Raw genomic sequence first — 15,220 nt, forward strand, 5'->3', positions numbered from 1 at the left:
TTTGTATAGTTTCACAGAACAAAAAAAAAGTGATAAATCGAGGCAAGTTTAAAATACACCGGTGGGTACACCTGTGAGACAAGTACACCAAGATGGGAGAGCTGTTCTCTAGAGCTAGATGCTGGCTGATGACATTCTTAGCTTTAGCATTGGTAGAAGCCAGTGGTCTGCTAAGTCAGTAGATGCTAAGAGATTATCATTTGTTGTCACGAGGCATTAGTTCAGATGCAGAGGGGGATGAGGAATGGCTGTCCCAGAGGGCTCACAACTAGCCCTGGATAAAGTGATTAGCATTTGACCCTACTAAACTTCAGTCTCTCCACAGCACTGAAGTTCCAGTCCGTCCATCACTCTCTACAGACGTGGAAGCTCTTTCCAGGAGTTTTTCCGTTCACAGCCAGACACAGCTTCTTTTGGGCAATATTCATTCACAGGGAGGAGGGGAGAGAAGAGAAGCAGGCCTAAGGCCAGCCATTAAACCTGTTTCTCATAGAAGGCATTGATTCCCCTGGAACTGGAGTTATAGGTGGTTGTGAGCCACCACGGAGATGATGGGAATGGCACCTTTGTCCTCTGCAAGAGCAGCAAGTGTCATTAACCTTCGAGTCATCTCTTGGGTCCTAACAACATCACTTTATAAGTTGAAAACTATCTGAATAACACAAAATATTAGAAGATTGTTATTTGTTAATAATCAGAGGGTTGTAAAGACCAGTTTCCATGCTCCATAATAAACAATAATTTGTACTGGTTATAAACTAAAATATATAGTTTTGGCCAATTGTTTTTTCTTCTTCTGAAAAAGAGCAATAAACCTGTCACTTTAGAATACTTTTTAATTACAATGTAGTTTTGTAGGTGGTACTTTACCTGTCCCTCAGCTGCTCTCAACTAGCCACTCAGAGACTTATATCAATTATAAATGCTCAGCCAGTAGCTCAGGCTTATTGCTAACTAGCTCTTACAACTTAACCCATTTCTCTTACTCCATGTACTGCCCCAAGGCTTGTGGCCTTAACCTCTATCCCACTTGGTCTTTGACTGACTGGCAACTCCTCTGATTCCACCTGTAATTGGAGACTGTGCTTTTGTGTCCTAGCCACACAGAGACCCAATTTTTGTGATCACGCAAAATCTGTATTAATTAAAACACTGTTTGGCCAGTGGCTTAGGCATATTCCTTCCTAGCTATTATATCTTAAATTAACCCATTTCTATTATTTTATATTTTACCACAAGGCTCATGGTTTGTTACCTCATATCTTGCTTCTTGGGCAGCTACATGGCATCTGCCTGACTCCGCCTTCTTTTTCCTTGAATTCAGTTTAGTTTTCTGCCTAGCTATATTCTGCCCTGCCATAGGCCAAATTAGCTTCTTTATTAGTCAACAGTAATAAGACATAACATAAAGGGGAATCCCACATCATCTACCCTTCCTCATCCCATCATTCTCAGTTAGGCTTTCCCACCTAACTTTACCCTATTCAGCTTTGGGGCAGTCAGCTTGTTTATTAAACCAGTCTCAGCAACAAATCTTCATGGTGTACAAAAGGATTTCCACAGCATAGTTTTTATTAGCAGTTTAAAATTTAAAGTTGGAATTTTTACATTGGAGATAGAGTGATAGATAGATGATAGATAGATAGATAGATAGATGATAGATAGATTTTTAATTTTATTTATGTATGTCTGTGTATATGTCTGAGATATAAAATTTAAATTATCTTTTAAAATTATTTTCCATTCTTTTAGTATGATACCTGAATAAAGCCTTTCAGACATCACTTGGATGATTAGAGGGAGAGGGTTCCTCTGTCTTTGTGATCATCCCAGTTTTTACTCCAGTGAAACCCAGCTACTTTTCATTGTACACGTTTTTTTTTCCCTTCCTATGTTGTGGCATTAGAAAAGAGCTATTGTGTTGATTACATAAAAAAGAATCTCAGCTAATGTTGAGCTCATATAAAGGAAACAGACTTACCCAGATGTTCTCCTCCTCCATAGGTTTGCGGGTGACTGTGCTTCTGACATCCTTTCTTGTTGTTTTGGGAACTGGTCTAAGGTGCATACCTGTATCAGACTTAACCCTTAAGAGAAGGTAAGTCCTGTACAACATTTCTGCAATTTTAATCTTTTTTTACAAGTGTATAATTTATGCTTGATTATAAGTCTCTGGTATTGTGATCTCAGAGGGTCACAGGTGTGGAAGCATTTATTCTTTTTATTCTGTGTAATGACTAACTTAGTTTTATGTCACTTGGAAGATGCTGGACTAGTTGTGCAAATGAAAAAATACAAACAAACAAGTGAATCTTCTTGTTATCCAGGAACTGTAATAACCATGAGGAATGAAAACATAGTATTCCTCAAATAAGTGTAACAGGTCACATGCGCGCACACACACACACACACACACACACACACGGGTATGTATACATAAAATAGAGGCAATGAGGCTGGAGACATGGCTCAAGGTTAAGAGCACTGGTTGCTCTTATAGAGGACCTGGTTTCAGTTCCCAGCACCCACATGGCAGCAGCTCACGACTCTCTGTAACTCCAGTTCCAGGGATCCAACAGGTATGCACATGGTGCACATATGTGCATGCAGGCAAAGCATTCATGCATACAAAGTCAAATAAATCTTTAAAATTATTTTTAAAAACTGAGGTAATGATATAGAGGAGATATAAAATCACCTTGCGGGATAAAGACGTTTTAGTTGTGCAGAGAGATGGAAATGGTAGGAGAGGGAAGATGACACCAGGCAGGGAGGCTAGGATGGCCAGAACCAGGTGAGTGGCCTTGAGGGGAAGTGTGGAGAGATCTAAAAGGGCCTGAGGTCCAAGCAGCAGTAGGTGCTGTGAGAATGTGGGACTGGATTCTTTAAGATTGTGTGGTTTTCTGTAAGGGTTCAGGGCTTCTTCTTAGCTAGGAAACCACTGGAGGTTTTAAGCCATGGCGTGCCCTGGTTTCAGGCTGCTGTATCGATGTGGGGAAGCAGAGGTCACAGGCAGAATGAGGAAACCAGCTGGGAAAAGCCAGCCAGCAGGGATAGTGGCCCCGTGCTGTGGTAGCACTGACCTGACAAAGCGGTGAAGTTCTGTTTATATTTTGGTCAGCTTGCTACTGAGAATGCAGATGTGGGCAAAGGGACCTGGGGTAACTCCTGACTGCAAGGAGAGGAGTCATGGAAATGGGAAGGATGCCGTGCATGAGAGCAATTGCGAGGACAAGGACGGGTCTGAGGCATCCCAGAGTAATAGATGGCTGTTGATTGCTAGCAGAGGTGGGGACAAAGGAGCAGAGGTGGGTCTCAGTGACAGGGCGCCTTTCATTTAAACTTTACAGTTCAGAAATAAATGTTCAGTTTCTAGTTTGCAAAATATATTCTCTTAAGATACAAATGTTTTGTGTTGTCAAAGGAAGCCAGCAAAGATCATGTGCCCTGTGGAAGGCCGTCACTTCCACCCTTCTTGAGTTGGGTTGGCATTTTGTTTGACATAATCTTAACTTTTGTAAACATTACTGGTCTGTTTGTTTTGGTTTTAAGCATCCACGGTGTTAAAATACAGCTTCAGTGTGATGTCATCAAGGCCCTCTGAAGATGTCAAGCAGCCTTTGGCTTTTATCCTGCTCTGGACCCCCTATGCTCTTACATCCCCACCCCATCCTTCCCAGTTATGATTCCTGAAATAAAGAGTTGAGTGTGCATTTTTGGCAGAAAAGTAGAACAAAAGAGAATAGAATTAATAAAGAAATGGGAATAGCTGGGCTGGAGAGATGGCTCAGCAGTTAAGAGCACTGACTGCTCTTCCAGATGATCTGGGTTCAGTTCCCAGCAACCACATGGTAGCTCACAAGTGTCTGTGACTTTGGTTCTAGGTGACCCAACACCCTCAAACAAATATACGTGCAGGTAAAACACCAAAAAGCACATAATAGAAAAAAAAAGAATTGTGGATAAAGGTTGGATGGACAGGAAGGAGAAACAACTCCGAGACAGCGAAACTTCCCTAAAAAGATGGTATAAATAAATTTAATTCTCACTTTTGTGTTCATCTGTAGAGAAAAGTTTCCCCCAGGAATACGATACTTTGTGTTCATGCAGTATTTTTAAGCAGTATTCTCAGTGCACGATACAGCTGTCAAAATGAAAATACTATAATTAGAGCCCATATTTTAGCTGATAAATGCGCTAGATTGCCACTTTTGAGTTTCTGCGACATTGTGTATGACAGATGATACAATACATATTTAAATGTGACTGAAACAAGAATCTGGCAGTCTGTGTCTTCTGGGCCCATCTCATGGAGCTTTTGAGCGCCAGCTGTTAGAATAGTGCCCTGTACCCCAACTTCTCGGCTCTTGATTCCTGAGACTATAGGATATAATATCTGATATTTTATCTGAATGTTATGGTGAAAACCTAGGAAAAAATATCTTGCCACTTTTTCTTGTTAGCATCACAGATAAAAAGGGAGGCTCAAATAGTGAATTACAAAACATTTCTCCTAAGCTCTGATACCAAATATAGTAGCAACCAAAAGAAAATATAAATGTTCTGCAGCAGTGGATGGCATTACACGATAGTGAGAGGTACTATGTGGCGTGCTCCGTGAACAGTCTGCGCTTCTTAAGACTAAAGCTGCAGCCAGTGATTTCTGTCCTTAGTTCACGGATGGACCAGTCATCCCATAACATGTGTTGTGTTTGTTTTCTTTCCGTTCAGGGTTGTTCTTGTTTGTGCAAGCAGTAAATGACTAACATGTCAGAGAGTTGAAGAGTGTGGTTCTGATAAGCATAGGTTTTTCTAGAAATAGTCTCCATTGTGAAATGCTTTGCAGCTGGCGCAATTACCTTTAGAATGGCTGTGGCAGAAAAAGGTTGTTTGCTCAAAGGCTTCTGGAAGCTACACAACTATCTAAAGAGCAGTGAGAAGAAACCTAGACTCTTGCCTTCCTGCTTTAGTAAATTCCTGTTGGATCAAAGACCTAAGCATAAAAAACAAGCCTTTAGAAAACAGTTGTTTTAAAGAAGCTGAGAGTGGGGAAGGCCTGCCAGCTAAGACACAAATACTAAAAGCCACCGAAGAAAGGGACTTGACTACGTAAACTTCAAAATGTCTTCATGATTAGCCATACTGTGAAACAAAGTCAAAAGAGACGCTAAAAGGTAAGAAGTACAACACATGAGACAAATGGGCAGTTTCTTCAGTTGGAAGGATTTATTTCAAGTCAACAAAGACGTGGCAGCGCAGTAGGAGATTGGTAGTGGCTATGACAAACAATAATAGAAATGAAAATGCAAATGACAAAACCAAAAGAGAGAAGCCAGCATTCTGCCATGGTTAAATAAGTGGAGGTTAAAGAATAATCAGCTCCCTATCTGGCATTCCTGCTGTTGGAGCAGTTTGGGATGTCCCGTTTGCAGGGCATTTGGGCACTGTATCTGATTTAAAATGTACACGGTCTTTACCTGTAAAGCCCACCTGTAAAGCTGTGCCTAGTGGCAGGCCCAGTGTGTGTGTGCCTGTGTGTGTGCTTGTGTGTGTGTGCGTGCAGCTTTGCTTGTGAAAGCGGAAGGTTGCACTCACCCCATTGCCAGCCACAAAGGACCATGCAGCTGACTGTGGGATTGTTTCAGCTGTGGAAAGGGTAACAGTTTTGCAGGTGCTGATGTGGGCTGCTGTAAAAATTGCTTCTGAGCAAAGAAGTCTGGCTTAGAAAAGTACGTTTAGTATGCTTCTACTTAGAAAACAAAGGCAAAGGTGGATATGGCAGCTTTGGCAAGGGCTGTTCCTAGAAGAAGCCATTGCTATTGGTTGTCTGTGGAGAAGGGGCTGAGGAACTGCAGGTCTGGAGAGAAGAAATGTTTACTTCTTGTGTTATGTTTTTTCCTACTATTGGGAATAGTCTACCGCATGTGTCTATGTCTTAGGTTGCTTTCTGCTGCTGTGATAGACACAATGCCCAAAAGCATCTTGGGGAGGAAAGGGCTTGCTTCACTTCACAGCTTCCAGTCCATCACTGAGGGAAGTCAGGGCAGGCACTCAAGGCAGGGTCCTGGAGGCCAGAGCTGAAGCAGAGGACAAGGGGGGACACTGCCTACTGACTTGCTCCCCATGGTTTGCTCAGCCTGGTTTCTTATAGCATCCAGGCATCTGCCCAGGAATGGCACCAACCCCCGTGGGCTGGGACCTCCCACGTAAGTCATTAATCAAGCAAAGGTCCCACATAACTTGTTTGTAGCCAATCTGATTGGAGGCATTTTATCTAAAATTGAAGTTCCTCTTCCCAAATGGCTCTAGCTTGTGTCAAGTTGACAAAACAAAATAAAAAAGCAGGGCAGCATTTGTTACCTTTCTGACTAATTAAGTAAAACTAAAGTACTTACTAAATGTCGGTGAAAAAACAACTCTTACCTCAAAAAGATAAGAGAACTTTTTCCCGAGCCAGTGAATGGCCACGGTTGGGACTGTAGATCGCACTTACCACAAACTATGTACAGAACAAAGAAATCGTGATCAAGACTTTTCACCCTGGGTCTCAGGTGCAGTATAGCAGCATTCTTAGCCTTTTGCTTGGTGGGAACATTTGAATTTGCCTAATGGTCACATACGGAGGATGGCAATTAAGTGGCTAATAAGGGGCCTAAAGGTGGCTGAAGGTAATTTGACTTTGAACTAGAAACATTGCATTCTCTCAGGTCATTGAGGTTCTAATTAATCAGTCTTGTACAAGGGTCAGTGTAAGGGGTGGTTTTGTCCAGGACCTTTTATTCAGTTACCTGTGTTGGTCAAGCACCTTATTTTGTTCATGGGGACTATGAATAATGAGAGGGAGGTTTATGAATAAATTTTCCCAGTGTAGAAATATGAATCATTTGGTAGAAAAATGAGCAATATGAACATTTAAGAGTTAAGATTCTTTTCTATAAAATGGGCAAAATTAATGTTGCCCTACATCGGTGTCTTTAAAAATAAATTTCATAAACTACCTGTTTACTAATGTTCTAGATCCATAGTCCCCCCCCCAGTGCTAACAGTTTTAACAATGTCTGTTAGGTAATCTCATTCCATTTAGGCTTAAGAACTACGCACCTAGGTGTAGAGTACCTTCACTTCAAATTACAATCAGTTAAGTAAATTGCATCTCACTACTCTGTTCGGTGATACAATCACATAATTGCCTTTTAAGCAGATTAGTGTTTAGACAACAGGGGCTTGGCAATTAGGAGTTCTGCTGCTCTTTGTGGAGTACCTGGGTTCAGTTCCCACATAGCTGCTCAGAATCCTCTGTAACTCCAGTTCTCAGGGATCTGACACCTCTCCTGGCCTCCTTGGGCACCAGGCACACACACAGTACACATGCACATACACAAGAAAGCACTCATAAAGCAAAAATAAATCTACAGAGTTAGACTCTTTTAATAATCATAGTAGTTGCCCCATTTGATTCTTAAAGCTCTAGGGCCAAGTTTTAAGTATTTCTGCATGGTGCTGGGATTCAAGACTGGCGGTAGGAGCGGGGAGAAAGGTGTGAAATTAGAGCTTTGGCAATATGTCCCTTTCCCCCTTTGGTTATCATTGTGATATGTTGATTTGAGATTGTTCCCATGCTCCCAGTACCACACAGGAATATTAATTTTTTTCTTGTTTAACATATCATATATATACGCATACATACATATATATATATATATATATATATATATATATATATATGTAACTATATAAAATACAGCCAGGCATAGTGGTGCACGCCTTTAATCCCAGTACTCAGGAGGCAGAGATAGGTGGATCTCTGTGAGTTAGAGGAGAGCCTAGTCTACAAAGCAAGTCCCAGGACAGCTATGGCTGTTACACAGAGAAACCCTGTCTCAAAATCAACCCCAAAAGTCTATAAAGCACATATTTTGATAAAAGAATCATCAAGCACATCCTCAGGTCCCATCGCCCAGGTCAGAACTCTACAAAGCCAGCACATAACTGACCACCCACTTTCCCTGCTCCCTCCCTTGTCGGATCACATCATAGATGCTGGTAAGGTTTTCAGAATAGCTTGAGTTGGGTCACAAAGACTATTTCAGGGACAACAAGATGGCGGAGCAGGTAAAGGTGCTTGCTGCCACAATTGATGACGAGTTCTATCCCTGGGACCCACATGGCAGCAAGTTGTCCTCTGACCTCCACATACACACCATGACACATATGCACACACATACACCCAATACACAACATAAATAATGGAAAATAAATGTTTTTCTCTGACTTTTTGGAAGGGGGATCTGAGGGATTGGGAAGGGTAGTGTAGCCCAGGCTGGCCTTTTGTTCCCTATGTAGCTGAGGATGACCTAGAATTTGATTCTCCGGACTCAACCTCCTAAGTGCTCCACCACACCTAGTTAATGTAGTTCTAGGGATTCATTCCCAACTTGCCTGCTTGGCAAGCACTCTACACTGGATCCACATCCTACCCCAAGAAGAAAATACATGTTTAAGAGTATTTCAAAGGCTGTTGAAAATGCCTTTTTCTTTTTTCCTTCTAAATAAGGTTTGTCTTGAATATTTTTCTCATAATACCATTGAAACAAATAAAATTTTATTTTATCCACAGCAAAAACCTGTGAACCAAATAGGCTAAAAGCTGTTTGGGGTAATAACAGTAAAAACCCAAGTCAGTGGGCTTGTTGAGTCATTCCAAGTACACTGTATCTGTTCTTGAAATTGTTGCTATTAGAAATAAAGCAGGGTCCTTACTCTGTAGCACGCATCAAAGCACATCCCTGACAGGTTTGAAAATTTCGGATTTTAAATGAGACAAAAGAAAGCAAAGTAAATCTTGTTTCCAAAGACTTTTTTCCTAAGCATGAAATCAGTAAAGAAATCACAAAGGGCAACAACCACTTATGATCAGGATTAGGGTGATGATTAAGTTGATATTTTGACATCAACACCTGAATTTTATGCTTCAGAATTAATCATAAAATGCAAAATGGGAGAATGTATATTGGAAATGCTTTAGATAGCTTGTAAATTAATAAGCTTTGTCCTAATTTGGTCATGATAAAACACTGACCAAAACCAGTGTAGGGAGGAAAGGCTTTCTTCTTTCAAATCCCTCACTGGGAGACACCAGAGTATGGGTTTGAGGCAGAAACTGAAGCAGAGACCAGGGAGGAACAGTGCTTCCTGCTTGGCTGGCTTGTTCACAGCCTTCCTACGAGCTTAGATCACCTGCCCAGGGATGGCATCACCACTGGTGGGTGAGCCCTCCTGCATCAATTAGCCATAAAGAAAATGTCCCACAGACATGCCCACGGGTCACTTGATGGAAGCAGTTCTTCAATTGAGATTTCCTTTTCCCTGGTGTGCAAGTTGACAATGAAGATTAACCATCACAGCGTTTAAAACAAAAATGTCAAGGGTTTGAAGGGAGGAAAATGCAGGGGGAAATGATGTAATCATATTATAATCTCAAAAATCAAAGAAAAATGGGAAAAAATATTTATGAAAATGAAAATAATAGCCATACTTAATAAATTTTGATTTCAATATTCTATCATTTAAATTCATAATTCAGTCAATATTTACTTAACAGCCTGTATTTGTATTAATAAAGTATAAGCTGGTCTCTCTAACAAAGAGACAAAAAATATACTTTGGTAAAATTTTAGTTTTCTTCCAAATATTAGTATTATGAGGTGTTTCAGATGCAGTCTGAAAGGTAGTGAGCTACTTAAGAGAAGTGGTGGTTCCAGCATCCCCTCGGATGATCACCCTGGCTGTGTGACTAGGGCTGGCCCCTGAATAGAGTATCACAGTGTATTTAGATGTCTAAAGGCTGTATGCATTGTTTCTGCTCTCCCTCTCATTGGCTTACCATGCGGTCAGGCATACCCATCTGCAGAAGAGGGTAAAGTATAGCTCAGCTGCCAGATATCCAGTTAAAACTTGAGGGTGCTACAACAGAAGAGAGAAAGGAGACTGTCATCAGTCATCAGACACACTCTCCACTTCCCATGCAGAAGGTCCCATGCATGTCATCAAGCACACTCTTCACTTCCCATGCAGAAGGTCCCATGCATGTCATCAAACACATTTCCACTTCCCATGCAAATCCAATGCATGTCATCAAGCACACTCTCCACTTCCCATGCAGAATGTCCCATGCATGTCATCAAACACTCTCTCCACTTCCCATGCAGAAGGTCCCATGCATGTCATCAAGCACACGCTCCACTTCCCATGAAAATAGTCTCATGCATGTCATCAAGCACACTCTCCACTTCCCATGCAGAAGGTCCCATGCATGTCATCAAGCACATTTCCACTTCCCATGCAGATAGTCCCATGCATGTCATCAAAGCACTCCCATATCCAAAGTCTTATCCAGTGACTGTCCTGTTAAACCACACAGTCTGGTTGGTTTTGTAACTTCCTTGATTGTTCTGTGGACTTCTGGCCTCAGCCTTTGGAAGACTGTTTTTATCCATTATCCTCAGTGGCTGTGTTGTTTGAACCCTGCATCCCTCTTGGGGTGACACAACTTTCTCAGTTGACTTTCTACAAGGAGCAGATTTGGGGACCCAGAGGTTGCTTTAGGTTGCTTTTTGAGCAATCTTAACATTTTGTGGGACTGTTTTGTGGGATCTTCACAGTTTACCCCTCAAGCATTTCCTGGTCTCCAGGCCTGTTTATGTCAAGAGGTTTCCATGTGAGAGCAGCCAAGAGATTTTTACTCCTAGTGTGGTTTTTACGCCTCTTGAATCTCCTCTTGCCTTTTTACTGCCCATCCCTTTTTTCAGATTTATTTTTCTGGTTTTGAATTATGTGTTATGTGTATGTCTACTTGTGGATGTGTACAAGTATGTGAAGGTGCCCATGGAGGCCAGAAGCCTTGGTTCTCCCTGGAGTTGAAGTTACAGGTGGTTGTGAGCTGCCCAGTGTGGGTGCTGGGAACTGAACACTTGCGTTTGCTGCAGCAAGAGCAGTATATATACACTCTTAACTTCTGAGCCATCTCTCCAGCTCCTACTCCCCCAGTTTGATGAATATATTTTTTCCAACTTATTATTATTATTTTTAATATGTATTTTATTGTTTTTATTGTGCTATACAGTTTTCTCTACTTCCCTCCCTTCCTTCCCTCTCCTCTTCCCTCTCCCATAACCCCCACAAAAATATGGAACATTTCACAAATTTGAATGTCATCCTTGTGCAGGGACCAATCTGGTCTTCTCTGTATCGTTCCAATTTTATCTGAGCTCCAGGATATCATTAAGTTAACTCCAGCAGGCTTTTGTACCTCACATTAATGCCTGCGCACCAGCTAGCTCATTCCTGACTGTATTATTCCCAGTGACATCCTGAAATCAGTGTGTCTATTTGGTTGACCACAGTGATTTATAAAAAGGTCAAGTGGGGTGACTTCGTCTTTGATCCTAGCACTCAGGAGGCAGGACACCGTGGTTCATAGAGAAACCCTGGCTCAAAAAATCAAAATTAAAAAGAGAAAAAAAACTTAAATGGAGGCGTGGTTTATTTTGGCTTATGGCTTCAGAGGTTTTCCTCCCAGGTCAGTTGGCCCTCAGAGTTGTTCTTGGGCCTGTGGTATAAGGCAGTGCCTCAGGTCAAAGGCACTACAAGGTAGGAAGTGACCGCTTCCTTCTGGGAGGCCCCACCTCCCAAAAGTTTCACCCTAGGTTGGCATCCAGGCCTGTCACAGCTTCCCCACCTGGCTGCTAGTTATTTTAAGTGACAGCTTTACTCTAAGTTTACAGATGGCCAGCCCACTAGGCCTACAGCTGAACCACGAGGGTAGTGCCACCCATGACATGCCTTTGGGAGTACAACTCCCTAGTTCCTGGCTAATTTCTCAATGGGGAGCAGGTTGACCTGCCATAGCAAGTAGATCCCAGAACACACTGGCTCAAACAGCATCTTGTTGGGACATGACCTTGAAGCCCTTCCAATATAAAGTCATTAGCACAAACTTAGATACAGCAAGCAGCGGCGGGGACGTGTAAATTAAGACAGTGTCTTACCCTGCACAGTTGGGTGAATAGTTCATTGTTCTTTCTTGGGAAGAAGAGAATATTTTGTATTCTTACCTCATACCGTGTATCAAAACAAATTCAGATGAAATAGTTATATATTTAATAGCAAAACAGTATGTGGGACTGTTTATCCCTTAACTGCAGAGGATGCTTTTCTGAGGAAAATAATAAAGAGATAAATGGATAGATGTGACTGTTTGCAAATTATTAACTATTATGCTTCAAAAATAAATTAGCCGGCTGGGAGATGGCTCAGCCAGTGAGTGTCGTACAAGCTATTACCTGAGTCCAGATCTCAGCACCTACACAAAGAAGCCAGGTGTGGTCAGTGTGCATCTACAACACTAGCTCTGGGTGAGGGGTAGAGACAGGCAGATCTCTGGAGCTGGGGCAGGGGCAGCCATTCTAGCCAGTCAATGAGCAGAGCACTGTGTTCAGTGAGAGACCATGTCTCAAAAGCAGTCAGAGAAGACACCTGGCACAGGCCTCTGGCCTCCCTGTCTGTGCACATATGCACACCCGCACCCACAGAGTGCCTCCTGCCACAAACACTGCACAGTGTATCCACCTCTCCACAAACAAGGAAAAATTGTAACATACCAAGAGAAAGAGCAACGGTACCAAAAAGAAATGCAATAAAAGGAAGGACTCGACTTACAGGGTAGTGGGTAGAATAGTGTCCATATGCTCTGAACCTGTGACTGTTATGTTAATCATGAAGGAGTACTATGGTTGAGATGAAGTGATGCCTGTGCTTTGGTGGGTAGGGGTCGGGTGTATCCTGAAGGTCCATTGTGACTGTGTATTGAGACTGTGTATTGACAGGAAGTAGGACCAATGAAAGGCCCGATACTCCAATAGAGGAAAGAGTGCAAAAGCGCTTTAAGATAGTATTTCATGTAATTAAAGTGTTTCTGTACAGTAAAAGAAATGATCACATGAAGAGAAATGTAGTGCTAACTGTATATGTGATAGAGGATTTGTGTGAGAACTCATAGCACCAGATGCCAACAAGCAACCCAGTCAATTAATAAGCCAATGAAATGAGCAGACAGTTCTCAGTGAAATACAAATAGCCAGTAAACGGGGGTGGGGGGGCGTTCACTATAATGAGCCATCAGAGATGCAGTCTTAAAGCTCCATTGGCATTCCGCCTCACCCCAGTCAGAATAGAAGTAACCACAAGTTCTGCCCTAGATGCAGAGGGAACGTCACCTGCTGCTGGTGGGAGTAAAAACTAGTCCAACCACTTTGGGAATCAGTGTGGAAGTTTCTCAGAAAACTGAAAACAGAACTACCACGTGATCTAGCTATACCTCCTGCGGTGTTTGCCCTGTTGCAGAGGTGCAGGCACATTGTGTTTGCTGCAGCACCATTCACAAGAGCTGAGTTATGGATCCACCCCTGTGTCTTTCAACAGAAGAATGGACAAATGAGGTTTACATCCATAGTCTGATTTTTTCCGACATAGAGAATAGCAGAGTAAAGTTGTTAGCCGGAAAATGGATGTAACCATGGTAAGCTAATGAAGTCAGTCCCAGAAAGACACATGCCATATGTTTTCTCTCATCTGTGGATCCCAGTCGCTATAAAGGCACAAAGCCATATGTATACAGATGACATGAACCAGAAGTGAAAGTGTCTAGAGAGCAAAGGGGATCTGGTGAGACGGGGGAGGGGTAGACGAGGGTAGTGGAGCGTGGGGTGTGTGTGTGTACTAAGTACATTATATACATGCATGCAAATGGTCTTATGTAACCTTGTATAATATGATGTTTTTAAAGAGGTAGGGCTTAGTGGCAGGTCCTTAGTTTGTTTGGGGCATATGTTATTCCTCCATGACCCTTTGGATGGTAATCTGAGAATGTTCTTGTAGAAGGCGCAAGACCAGGCCTTCCTGTCTCCAGTGCCTCATGGGTTGACTATTGTCTGTTCTCCCATGCAGGCTTCTTCACTGCTGTCTTCATGAGATGGGGCAGCCACACAGCCACGCTCAGTACAGGGCCTAAAAGATGGCATTTGGAAGTCAGCCCCCAAAACTCTGAACCAAGTGACCCCCTTCTTCATACATAGGCTAGATGAGGTATTTGTTATAGGAAAAGAAAGTGTCTAATGCAGCTTGCTAATCTGCTGACCTGAGAACGGGGAGAGAACCCCGGGTTGTTCAAGTAGGGCCTGTGGAATCGCAAGACTCTTTAAAAGACAGCCCAGAGAGAAGCACAGAGTCTCAAACTGTAGTTGCTGGCTTTGAAGATAGCAAGAGGGGCCAAAGCCAAGGGATGTGGGGAGCTGCTGGAAGCTGGAAAAGGAAAAAAAAAAAAAAAAAAAAAGGATTCCCCAAAGCAGTCTTACCACACCTTGGTTTTCCTGAGACCCAAGGTAAGCTTCTGATTTTCCAAAGCGTACAGTAATAATAAAGAGGAGGTAATTAATTAAAATAGCAGTAGAAAACTAGTATGAGAGGCATGAATATGTGTGTGCACGAGTACATATGTACATATGCATGTGTGTGTAATGTTGGTGTACAAGGCAGTTTGAGGAGGCTCTTTCATTGATGGGAAAATAAATTACTGCAGACTCCTCAGCGGAACCCTGTGGAGTGTGTTTTGCAGCACCTCGGGTGGTTCCTTTGCCTTCCTGGCTCCAGAGAGGTAATTTGGATAATAGCTGATACTTACGTATGATGACTGCCACCAACAGTATTAATATTAAAAAGATAAGTTATCAAAAACTTAATGACATTAGGTAAATGTTTTTATACATCTATATCAAGATACCACAAACCATTAATGATTATGATAATAAAAGTAATGAAATGAGAAAATGCTTATGAGGTATGAAAAAAATCAAAATAATTTACTACATAAAACTTGTATATTCAATATATCTCTGATTGCCCTGCCTAATTGTTGACCAGAAAACAACTTAAAAAAAAAAGATAGTAATAACAGCCACACAAAGTGATGTGTAGAATTTATGGATGAAGTTTTTCTTCTGTGTGCATTTCTTTACAATTTTTTCTGCTATGAATGCATATACTTTTAATAAGAGGATGAAATAAAAGTTATGTGGGAAGAAGTTAAAGGGTACGAGGCAGCGTGAGGGGAAGCAGGCATCTTTCAGACCAGGACTAAATCCATTTTCCTCCCGTATCTTGCTAA

General features: G+C 42.0%; 1 protein-coding gene and 1 non-coding gene across 2 annotated transcripts in view; one reads left to right on the forward strand and one right to left on the reverse strand.

Moving 5' to 3' along the window:
• Slc49a4 (solute carrier family 49 member 4) overlaps positions 1-15,220 on the forward strand; it is a 77,035-nt gene that overhangs the window by 17,779 nt on the left and 44,036 nt on the right. The window contains exon 2 of the mRNA XM_038346626.2: positions 2,005-2,098. Coding sequence (XP_038202554.1) covers positions 2,005-2,098 — 94 coding nt within the window. The remainder of the gene's footprint in view (positions 1-2,004; positions 2,099-15,220) is intronic.
• LOC119825875 lies at positions 11,180-11,285 on the reverse strand. Its single transcript, XR_005287332.1, has one exon. It is a non-coding gene; the product is annotated as a U6 spliceosomal RNA (small nuclear RNA).

Source organism: Arvicola amphibius, chromosome 10 (genome assembly GCF_903992535.2).
Source record: "Arvicola amphibius chromosome 10, mArvAmp1.2, whole genome shotgun sequence".
NCBI classification, from domain to species: Eukaryota; Metazoa; Chordata; class Mammalia; order Rodentia; family Cricetidae; genus Arvicola; species Arvicola amphibius.